The sequence below is a fragment of the Alligator mississippiensis genome, chromosome 1, assembly GCF_030867095.1.
Source record: "Alligator mississippiensis isolate rAllMis1 chromosome 1, rAllMis1, whole genome shotgun sequence".
In the NCBI taxonomy this organism is placed as follows: Eukaryota; Metazoa; Chordata; order Crocodylia; family Alligatoridae; genus Alligator; species Alligator mississippiensis.
Window position 1 is genome coordinate 343295242 of NC_081824.1, and position 12655 is coordinate 343307896.

Sequence of the window (12655 nt, forward strand, 5' to 3'; positions counted from 1 at the left end):
TTTGCATGTGAATGCTAGACGAGGGACTTCACCTGCCTCCTTCCCCCCACCCCCCATGTTGATTGGGGGAAAAACCCTCATCTTATACTCAAGTAAATACAGTAGGTCTTAACATCCACTATGTTACAATTCAAACTATGTTGGAATACTCTCTAGGTTTTGTGCACAAATCAGAAAACACAATTTTTCTTAACATCACTTTCAATTTTTTTCCTCAGTTCACACCACACATGTTGAGTGATTTGAAAACCTCTGGTCAATTAGTTAGCATTTTATGGTCACTGACATCGCTATACTGTATGAAGCATCTAGCACAGACAAGCAAAACAGCTTAAAATGTAATTTACAAGATGCAGTTTACCTATACTTGAAGCAAAGATAAGCTGCACTAGATCAAGTTGTGATTTTTAATAAATGTTACCAGAAGGTTGAACCATTATTATTTGCTGGTCACAACTGTAACTGGGGCAAATCACATGTGCGTACAATGCCTAGAATACCATAGCGAAAAAGTACGTCACAAATGACTAAAATGCTTCATTTTTAATGCCCTATTTCAAGACAGTCGATCATTCATTACCTGTAGTCTTTTTAAAGAAAATTATGTTTACCTTAATTGTACAAAAAAGGGATATATAAGAGGACACTGACAACTTAAAGAAGCAAGACTCTCTAAGAGTAGAAAGCAGACTTGCAAAAAGCCAAACAGGTAGAACAGTGCTTAAGCTTCTAGGACAGGGCTGTCCAGTTGGCAGCCTGCAGGACCCAGAAGTAGCTTCTCCAGCAGCTGTGCAGCAGGGAAAAACTGGGGCATCTGCGCACTAGTGACACAGCACATGTGCAAGGAGCAAGGGTGAAGAGTGGAGGCCAAGAGCGCTGTCCCCACAGTGTGCAGAATGCGCAGAGTGCAACCCCCAGCCACATCAAAGTTGGAGAGCCCTGTCGCAGGAGATATTGTCAAGGATATAAAATATATAATTCACTACTGTACTTAAATATTAAAATCCCACTCATTACACAAATATTTACACAAGTATTTTCAGTTTGGCAGTGCAATACTTCCAGAGACAATTACCGTTTAGTGCCAAGACATGGAGAATTGTTGTACAAGACTCCTTCTAACGCAAAGAGATCCAGAAGTATTCTAACTAACAGACTCATTTTGACCATAGTACATTTCCATATACTACTTATCTTGGAAAATTTTCACTTGGAACTATACAGATCAGTAAGACATTTTGTATTTGGCCCTTTAAAAATCTCAAAAAAACCCTTGCATGTATACAACTCAAAATAATTTTCCCCTCAAAATCTCGAAATTGCTTGGCAGTATCTAAAAAAATTAAAATTCTGCAGAAATAAATCTCTGTGTTGAAATGAGTGTCATATTAAGGGGCATTTAATTTTAATAATAAAAGCTGCAAAAAAACAGGTATTTGACTCTTCATAACCATGTTGCTATCCCATATTGCTTGGGAGCCTTCTTAACAATGAAAGCTACTGTGTTTAAGCTTGATCAGATGCTTAATGTGAAAACAAGGGGACCCATTTAAATAAGCCATCTTAAACAAGTATCTACCTGTATCAGTTTTAAGTGCAGACCTGCCTGTTTTCAATTTTTTTAACTTTTCACTTCCTGGAAAGACACCATTGTTTTTTCTCTGCAGGTTGTTGACAAACTCTGTCAATTCACTCTTCCATGTGGATATGTGATGCAGTCTTGAACGAGAGTAAAAGTCAGAAATAAAATTGCAGTCTGAAGGTTTGGACACTGGTGATGAAGCTGCCTTGCTAGGAGTAGGTACTGAAGAAGTGCTTTTTGTGCTTGAAGGCCCCTGAACAGTGGAGTGGTGAGCACCATTTAGTTTAGTATTACTGTGCAAAGATGAAGATGAGAATGAATTACTCATAGTCCTATGTGGATTCCATAAAAGATCTGTGTTTTTGTTGCTTTGCTGCAACTGCTGCATAGTGCAGTCTCTAAAGTCAATGATGCCTTTTTCAGTCTTCCCCTCCTCCTGCAGGGGGCCTGGAGAGAACCTGCTTGCAACACTGTTGCCAGAGGGCACCAAGCAATCCTGTGTCTTTAAGGCACTGGTAGAATTGAGGGTGTGTCCATTAAAAATGGCAGTGTTGTCTCTGTAATGCTGAACTCCATTGTGTGTCCTCACAGGAAAGACCTGTTCTAATTCTACAATTCCCAAATCTTTACTGTCTTCCTCCTCCTCTTCATTCCAGCTATCAATTCCATTGCCTTTGATGTCATTTTCAGTCTCACACTTTTTTATTAAATGGTTTCTAAAATAAGCAAGAAAATAGTATTTAATAATTTTACCTAAACAAAGATATGAAGTCATTAGCAAGGCATTATAAATATCAATCTATACAGAAAACAGAACTTAAACATTTTTAATAGTCAGACGCAAATTTCTGCTAGTTCTTTTAGGATAGCAGAAGTCAACCTTTTCACAGGCAAACTACAAATTAGCCCCACATTCTGCCTGAGTGTTCCAGTCGATTTCCCCTGCCTGATCTGCTGCTCTGTGTCCTGCTTCCTGCCCTATTTGCAGTGGTGCTGCCTGTCCCCCACCTGATCTGCTACATTCCCACACACACTGCCCATGCCACAAATTGGTCATCTTTGTTTTAGCAGATGAAGATAACATCATCTAGTGGTTTGAACTATGATTTCAGAATGCTCTACCGATCTCTATTATCTCTACTTGACTTTCAACAGATTTGTTACAAAATAAACGTGGGTGGGAATTTAATCAAAAATGACCTTTTTCAAACTCTTATTATAAAGAGAACTTCCCTAGATTTCCAATAAAATCCCCAACCTGACCCCCAATAGCACAGGCATTAAAATAATTCTGACTTTTTAAATATAACAATTCCTTGATCTTATTACTAAGTGTCAGAACTACTGGAAGAAAAAAAACTCCAGTTCCATTTTTAATTAAGTTTTCACCCTGAAAAACAAATCTTTCAAAACTTTTATCAAAAAATTATTTCTACTTTTTGCAAAAGGTCTAAGTATGGCATGGTGAATTTAAACTGCAAGGAAACATGTTCCGGGTGGTTACATCAAATATATCCATTAATTTATTTTCACTGGTATAGATGAACAACAGAATCTACACCATAGTGATGTTTAAAAGAATGAGTATTGTAACACAAGCACATTAACAATTTACTTTTACCTGGATGTTGTAAAAACAAAACTTGTACCTCAAGTAGTTTACACTAGATCCATATCAACAACACAAATGGCATTAACATTAGACATTAAGAGCTAAGTGGATTCTCAGCTTACAGGAAAATCTACCTACTCCCAAAGAAAGCAATTTAAACAAATGCACAAAAATGGTTGGTTATAATTACCTAGGTAGCGTCTAAATAAAACCAACACACCAATTAACTTTGATAACAGTTCATCTAAGATTACTGTAATTATAAACTATATAAAACAGAACAACAATATTTTGGAACAGCTATGAGATTATAAAGCTCTCCCCCACTGGTACCAATTTGAAGTCATCATATAGAGTAAGTTTTTAAATGGATACTGGCTATATTAGAAAGACTTATTTATGAAAGTCTCATTATTCTTCTCACCCCCATTACCACCAATACAATACACTGATCCAAGGTGGAGTTAAAATAATCCCCTGCAGTTGAACATAAGAATAAAAGAAATGGTTAGCACATGCATTCTGTAGGAATATTTGTTTTTTCTACCGGCTACAAATACAAACCTACTATGTGTAGACACTCCCTTGAGGGAAACTATGAAGGATTAGTCTTTAAAACAAATCATCTGGGAACACAGAGATGATCCTTTCAAACCAGACCAGTAGCTGAGCTCTTCCTAGTAATATCTCTGACAGCAGCCAATTCCAGATGCTTCCGAGAAGGATGCAATAGGTACCCTCTCTCCCCCTACCCCTACATGGAAGAGCATACCCAGAGGATGAAGTTGTTTCCAAACTCTCCTATCAATCATAGATGGAGTCTTCCAGCATTAGGGCTTATTGCCTTTAAATTATTATTAATTTGCATCCTTTCTTGAAACTTGGTAATTTCATAGCCCTACCCCAACATTCATATGCTGATTATGCATTGTGACATTTTAATCTTAATTTTTAAAACTGGAGCAAGTGTTTGTTCATTTTTACAACTACCACAACAAATCTCTGTCAATATTTTGCTATTAAAAAAAAAAAATACCCAATTTCAGTATCCACGATCAGATTCTCTTAAAGCAAGTTACATACCCAATTGCTTCCATATAGTACATGTTACACCTACTGTGTCCTCTGGCACAGTTAAAAGCAGGGCTCAGGAGCTAAGCCACTTGATGGGCTATCCAGAGAGACATGGCCTCAATAACCAACTCTGATCTTAGACAAACTGTTTCACATATACCTCAGATCTTCCTACCTGTAAAATGTGAACACTTACCCTCCCTGGTTAAGTGCTTTGGGATAAACAGAAATGTTGTACACATAATAACGTAAGTGAATAGTGTGCATTACCAGATAGGAAATACTTACACCCTGTTGTTGAGCTCTTTAGCTATATTGCTAGGACCTGGCATGGCATCTTCAGGTTTGCATATGGTATTAAAGTTGAGACCTTTCTGAACACTTGACTGCTTGGTATAAAGCTGATATGGAACATGGGAGAGGAGACGTCCAGCTTTTATGCTAAACAGCAAAAAAACAAACAAACACTTTACTATTCAAAGTCTTCAGAAAAGCCACTTCTGAGATGAACAGTGTTTCATTTATAATAGGCTGCTGATAATCCTGTAATTACAGCTGGCTGTCGTGCTACACATGCTTCTAATTCTCCTTCGTTTTAGCACAACTGAAATATTTGGACAGTGAAATCTGAACCTCCAAAGAATCAATGTATTGCACCTGAATGAGGAAATGTTATTTTATTTTTTTTTAATAGAAGCAGTTTGATAAAAGAAAAAATAAACTGAGGACAATAATAAATTGATAAATATGCTTCATACTTTCTGAATTGTCAACACTTATTATAAAAAGAAGTCTTGAAAGTGTGCATACAGAATGTGAATGCTTAAGTGTACCTGAACCACAATTACACACTTTTCACAGCTGCAATATAGAAAGAAAGCAAAGAAGTTGCAATAAAAATCTGCTTAACTGCTTTAACTGCAACACACAAACAGTTTTATATGCATATATAACTTCTAATTCATTAACGAAAATAGGCACCAGGAGGAGTTAGTCAATAAATTGTAACTTATAGATGTGATGGACACAAATTCAGTTAAAAACGTTGGACCTTAAACACTGCATAGTCACAACATTACAGATTATTAAAATCTCAGTTCAATTAAAAATGGTTTGTTTATATTAACTGGATTTAAATAAGCATCTCAAAATGAATAGGTATAAATATGCTGATAACATACAACTCAAATCTTGAACACAGCTCAAAAAATTAAACTAATAAAAAAAACCCTTTCAGACTCATATCCAGTTATAAAACCCCCAATTATGTCTGGATAGGGTAGGATATTATTTTAAATCCTGATGACTGGAGCTATATAACTACCTTAATAAGAGATGCTGACACATGATAGTTAGCTGTGTAAAACCTGTTAGCTTTCTCCAGTGCAAACTCTGCATGAAATAGCAGAAATTTGATAACAGTTTTCAAGATCCTCCACAAATTCTACAAATTTAATACTATGATGATAGATCCATTTAACTCTAAACCCCTTACAGATGCCTTCCAGACAAAAATCAGGTAAAAACTAAGAAAAAAAAGAGAGTTTCATTAGGATCTGGTTCAACTTCCTCAACTTCTCCAATCCTAAGGACCCAATTACCCCTTACTATGGGGAAACCAGTGGAGAGACTAAAAAAGAGAAAAAAATATCCAAACATTCTTATGCAGATTTGCCCCAACCCATTCAGTATGATGTCTGCTGTTCCTTGTCTCCACCCACCTGCAGCTAAAACTATACTTTCCAACATTTGACAATCAGCAGTTTTCCTCAGGCAACTCAAGTCCTGTAGTATATCATCCTGAAAAGATACAGCAATAAAATTTTCATCTTTCCTTCCCCCATTTATGTTATTGCTGGTGATGTGTCCCTGCTCATCCACAACCCTTTATCCTAAACGCATACAGATACCATACTGAACTCTAAAGTAGGTGTTGGTGTTGTTTTAGCTGCCAAGTCTGTTGTATAGCAAAAGAAAGAATATTTATTTATAGTTTGGGGCACAGAATTAAATTCAACGTTTTTAAAGAGGACATTTATAGTAGTGCAAGGGTGATGTTGGAGATATGATGGTCCAGAAATTATGTGAGGCAAGGATTTCTTGGGATGACAGCCTTTACTGGACCAACTATGTAGTTGGGATAAAGTTAAACAAGCTCTCGAATGCAAAAGATAACATTTTGTCTACACCACACTTTTTTCTTCTTTAAGATCCGTTTCTTCTACAGCTCAAACTTCTATTCTATAGAGGGAGGTGAAAACAGAACAAAAGCCCCTATTGGCTGTCACACTGCAATTAAGGAAGCTAAGCAAGTCATTTAAACTAAACTTTTCACAGCTCATCTTTATGTTCCTCCTTTAATTAGAGGAAGATCATGTTACCCAATTATTTAAAACTAACTAGTTAGCATTTATTTAGAGAACTAGTAAGGCTTCTTGTGGGAATGCTATAATTACAACAGTTATAACAGGAAAGTTCTGACAACAGCTCAATTAAACATTGAAATATTCATATAATCTAAATGACATTTCTTTATGAATATTACAAATTATCCTAGAAAATTAAAATGACACAAGTAAAACTGTAAACCTCTCAAGTAAGGAAAGTAGTGATGCAGCAATTGGACATTTAGTCCAAAAATAATTTTCTCCTTCTTACTATATAACCTACAATAGATAATGTCTAAAAATTATTCTACCAGTTTCAGATTCAAACTTAATTGAGAACTTGTCTATACTGAGATTTCAGCCACTGGAGTAGTTGTATCAGTCAAACCCTTATGAATACATTCTATATTTCTACAATAGTTCACGCTAGTTTCAAACTGTGCTATGCTACAACTTCTTAAACTCCAAATGTAGACAGGGCCTCAATGGCCACTGGGAGCAAGGAATTTGGTTATACGCTTCAGAAAACATATTTCATGTTATTATTTCTAAATTAACCTTGCACAATGTCATCAAAACCATATCAGCTTAGGGATGATGCCAATCTTCCCTTTAGTACTGTAGAGCAGAGAAGGGCAGTAGAAGAAGTAAAGACATTCCATTCACTTACAACAACAAACCCTCTGGAGCAAGAAGTGAACAGCAGTAAGTGAGATCCTAAAGAGAGTTCTCTTTAATTTTTAGTTTCCCTTTGCTCTTATTAACAAACTTGAATTAAAAAAAATGCAATCAATTTTCAACATTATAACCAACTCTGATGCCATGATTCTTTTTATTTCCAGGGAAAAAAATCTCTTCACATTTAAAACATTTTAAATCTCCACCTTATACTACTTCTGATGATACATCTTCCAAATTAAGATTCAACCTTCAAACAAAAATTGTTTGTAAAATAAATTTGCACTATTCTCCAAGTTCCACATCTTTGTGCCCAAACAACAGATTTCATTCAAATACTGGTATATTTTTATGGATTCTGCTCATTTGCATTATTTTATGTTTTAAATTTAAATTTAATCTGCTATGATGCCTTTCTTTATTCCCTGTAGCCCAGGGACATTGTACCTGAACTGCTTCATATCTCCAAAGATTTTACTAATCTAAACAATTAAGTTATCAAACTTCAACTTGCTATCGACTTTCTTCTCCAATTAAGAGCCTGATCTTTCAATGAACTACATCCTCGATTCCCACTAGAATGCCTGGTTGCTTCAAAGGATCAAATCTTAATACACTATGCAACAGTTCTGGTCTGGTACCAATACCTGTTTTCAAACTATTAATTATTCTTTAATATAAAGACCATCTGTTCAAGTTCACCATTTTATAATGCTTAATCATGACAAAACAGTTCCTTTACCCCATGATTATTTTCCTTAACAGTTGAGGAGTCTTCTGAAAATTCAAGTAAATTATGCTTTTAGCATCAGCATTTGCCATACGATTCTTCAAAGAAATGATATTTTTCCAACATACTCAATCTCCTCCAAAAGATGTATTGGTTTGACTGTACATCATATTTTATTTATACAAATATTTTACTCTGTGCTTAATTACAAATCAGAAGCCAAGTTTCTCCATGGAGATGAGGTGCATCACACCAGACTGACTATTGGAACTTCTTGACAATTTTTTTTTTTAAATGTGTAGCATATTGGCAAGTATCTAGCCTTCAGAAATAGGTTGTTTCTTTGGTGGAGATGAAGAGATCCAATGTCCTCAGAATGCTGAGATTAAGTTTGGCTACGGATTAGTCTGGACTGGCTCAGGACTGTGGAGCCCTCGATCCAAATGGCTACTGGAAGCCAACTGATTCTGAAAGCAGAAATCCAGAAGAACCCAGTATGCCTACCCTGGCATTCAGTGAATAAGGCACCTGTCCTACAGAAAAATGGTTTCTAATCATATAATTAGACTACATCATAATGAATATGCTCAGAGACAGGAATTACAATTGCATTGCAACCTTGCTCTTAATATTTGCTAATTCTGAATTCTTAAAAGAACATCGTTAAGTTTTCAGCTCGATTCTGATCCCCAGGGTTTAAAAACAAAACACAAAAACAAAACAAATTCCAACACACTGACATCAACAGGGCTGATCAGCATAACTGGAACCTTCAAATGCACTGCACAGATTTCTCCCAAGCTAGCTAAGACACTGCACATAGGATCTTATAAAGGGAAATGTTAGACATCTTGTCTATAAATTGAATTAGAGTATCTTCAGCTTTCAGCCATTGGTTCTTGTTAGTGTTTCTGCTAGATTAAAGAACTTGTCAGTAACTAGTATTTTCTGTTTAGAAAACTACTTGCACAACTAAAAAACAGCTCTTCACAACTCTTGACAAAGTCATTTTCTCCAATCTTCTAGTCATTTTTTGCAATTCTTTTCTGTACCCTCTCTACATTTTTCAACATCCTCCCTGAAGAGAGAACACTAAAACTGACTAAGTTGATGATTCATCACAAATATCCAATGGACACAAAATATGCTGCTAATCAACTGCCTTCTATCACCCTGTCTTGAGTCCACAGTTTCAGTGAAGTGAAAAAAACCCCCAAAATACATAAGATGACCACAGAGAAGAACCTCTTGTACAGTCCAACTGGCTGCCTTTACTGTTTTTTACAATGTACACAGAGTTGGAGCTTTCATCTTAATGTCTACGAAAAGGTGGAAATGGAAACCATTCTACCACCATCCAAGGCACTGCCAACCCCTCCTTTTCACCCAAAAGGAGGAATCTCAGGAATACAGAGGATGGTTTGTTTTTTAGTCTCCAAAGGAGTGTGTCTCATATTCTGTGGATCCTATGCAGGGAGGACCCCCTCCACCTATGAGCCTCAACAAGGTTTAATTGTTTTTTCAGTGTTACAACAAACTAAGCAAGGCTTGTAGCCCAGTGAGACCAAGATAAATTGAGCACACAGCAGTTGGTTAAAAAAAAAACTTCATAGGGTGGCAGGATAAGAAAGAGCAAGCTCCCCTCACTCATGAAAACCAGCAAAAGGGCTAAAAAACAGCAGAAGGAACTGGTTTTCCACTCATTAGCATGGCCCTACTGCTTACAGATCCCAGAGAGTCAATCCAAGGGAGTAAAGATTTCCTTCATCGCTCTACCCATTTCCTGCAACAAAGTTCCACACAAAACGGAGCAATAAAAGCATTCTTCATTGTCTAAAAATACCCACACAGGGCCTGGAAAACAAATGAATCAACACCCCAGCAACTGGGAGATCCCTCTTGACAGCAAACTTCCTTCACATCTGATTGAGTCAGAGATGGAAAGAAAAGATTTATTTGCCCCCTGAAGATCCACTGCCTGGGGAAGTATAAGGAAGTGTTTGTGGGAAGGGAGACTGGATTTCTGTACTCCCATGAAGACCCCCCTTATGAGGCTTGAGAGGCAAGAGGATATGGTAGTTAATGGGAGTTAAGCAAGGCTGCATCATTGTTCCAACCTTCTTCTCAATACTCCTTACTGCAATGCTACATCTGACCATCAAAAAGCTTCCAGCAGGAGTGGAGCTAAGCTACCAAATGGATGGTAAGCTGTTTAATCTTAGCTGACTCAGAGCCAAAAGCAAGATCACCCTGACCTCAATCATTGAGCTCTGGTATACTGATGATACTATAGTCTGTGCTCACTTGGCAGTAGACCTTCAGGCAATTGTTGACGTTTTTACTGAATCGTACAAGAAAATGTGACTGACACTTAACATTCAGAAGACTAAGGTCCTCCATCAACAAGCTCTTAATGAGCAGTCTCCAGGTCTGGTAATTCAGATTCATGGTGAGAATCTGGAGAATGCTAAGTATTTCCCATACCTTAGAAACCATTTCTTGCCCAGGACTGCTTCCCCCCACAAAAGGAGGAAGAGTCTGCTGCTAGGATTTCAGTACTTTGGACCCTTATGACAACAAGAGACAGAAAAGCAGGAACAGCAGAAATAGCATGTCACGGACTAAATCAAGAATCCAGGGTCACCCACCCCACATGGAAACATGTGCCCAAGTTAGAGCAGAGTCTGTCAATCCCAGATTGGCCTCATCATCTTTGGACCCACAGATAAGACAATCATGAAAAACAATCATCCTCAACTGCGAGGGAATGCAGGATGTTGACATGTATGCTCCAATCAAGCAGAATGCCTTCACAACTGCCCCTTTCCCTTCCTGAACAACAGATCTCCTCCAATCCTCAAAGGACAGCAACATTCCTATAGATTTCAGGTCTGCAGACACTGTGAGCATAGTGCCTGAAGTGCCAGACTGGATCAGACCAATGATTCTCAAGCAAGGATGGTGCCAGATCTTTTGAAGGTTGCTCTGAGGTGTGAGAAGATAAGTAAGGTGTATGGGATAAGCAGGTAAATACAGGCTCAGGTTTGTCCTTCCCCGAGTCCCCAACCCCACTGCTTGCCCCCACTGCACATGGGAGTTAAGCACTGTAACACAAATTAGTTTTTTTTCAATTGGGTGCCACCCAGTTCACAAGAGTTGTGGAAAGGTGTCTCGAATCCAAAAAGACTGAGAACTACTGAACTAATTTACCACTGACCTCTATGCTCAACACCAAATACTTAAAGGAAGATTTTAAAAACCTAGTAGCAGACAATCACAGAATAACTTACCAACTGGGTGAGTTTCTTCTTTACACCCAACAGTTACTGGCTAGCACTAAGGCAGAAAGGTTTAAAACCCTCATCAGAAATATAGTATCCTACTTAACTACGATAGTCTCAAGAGACCTGAGACTCAAAGCCCTAAATTCCTGCTATGTCTGAGATACCTCGTGTGGTTTTTGGGCATGTAACCTTACAGAACTGAAATAGACACGTCTGTAAAATGGGGATAATGCTATTTCACAAGGTAACTTCAACATAAACGCATGTTAAACTATATACCTGTTGTATCTGCAGCAAAAAGTAGTTTTTCTAGAAAGTTCCTTTGAAACACACCAAGTGCCAGGTTAACAGTCTGTCTAAATTTACCTTTCGATGATCCATTCTGGCCGAACCACTTTTTCCCCTTTCAGTTCTTTTATTTTGGCATTTGGAAGATTGGTGGCAATGATGTGCGTTGTTTTGGATCTGGAATAGTACACATGATATTGGCCTCCATGCAACATCATTAGCCTCCTTAATTCATCAGCTGAAGGATCTGTAAGATTAACCAAAAATAACTATATGCAATGTATTTCTGCCTTTGTATGTTAAGTAAGTTCACTAACAACCGACATTCAGAAATCCAACATCACAACTGAAAAAATGCAGAACCATTTTATTTTCTGAAATCTAATAACTTAGGATATCCAAATAATTTTTTCAAAACATGTAAACAAAACCACAGAAGTGTAGGCAAATGGTTATTTATAGAAGTGATTACTTTGAAATTTCCCCCCTCCCCAATATTTTTGAATCTATAAAGGGATCATTTCACAAATGGGACTGCTCATTCAAAAGCACTGAGACACAACATGCCACAAAGTTAATTCTCTATGCATCTTTTGTTTAGCGTATAGAAAATGACAAGCAAAATGCTGTGCATGGCCTTGGCTGAAAGCTGTTTTAATTGCAGGAAGAGAAATTACTTGCCTATAAACTCTGAGGGAGAGGAAGGGAAGTAGAACAGAAGACTATGGGATATTGGGTATTCTCAACACCTGAGACGTGTACAGCCATTCAAGTTAGTATCCTTGTCATTGAAAGGGAGAACTCTCTTGCAAAAGAACTAAATATAACACCTGCCCACAGCCATCATCATGTATTTCCCCTCACAATACACCAAGCTCCAGCCTTGGGTGCATCTGCCTCCTACCCTGTGTTCCTGTCTGTGGTGATGCAGAAGAGTACATAGACTGAGGGGTATCCAGGGCTCTGGGAGGGTTCTCACCACAGGAGAAAAGCCCCCCGGCTCCATTCACCCCTCTAGGT

At 37.6% G+C, this 12655-nt stretch overlaps 1 protein-coding gene across 5 annotated transcripts in view; it reads right to left on the bottom strand.

Annotated features, from left to right (window-relative positions):
• Nucleotides 1-12655, bottom strand: part of REV1 (REV1 DNA directed polymerase) — a 75680-nt gene that overhangs the window by 45153 nt on the left and 17872 nt on the right. For all 5 annotated transcript variants that reach the window (XM_019485073.2, XM_019485074.2, XM_006277679.4 and 2 more), the window contains 3 exons: nt 11714-11882; nt 4557-4709; nt 1580-2298 (listed from right to left, as the gene is read on the bottom strand). In XM_019485073.2, the coding sequence (XP_019340618.1) occupies nt 1580-2298; nt 4557-4709; nt 11714-11882 (1041 nt within the window). The remainder of the gene's footprint in view (nt 1-1579; nt 2299-4556; nt 4710-11713; nt 11883-12655) is intronic.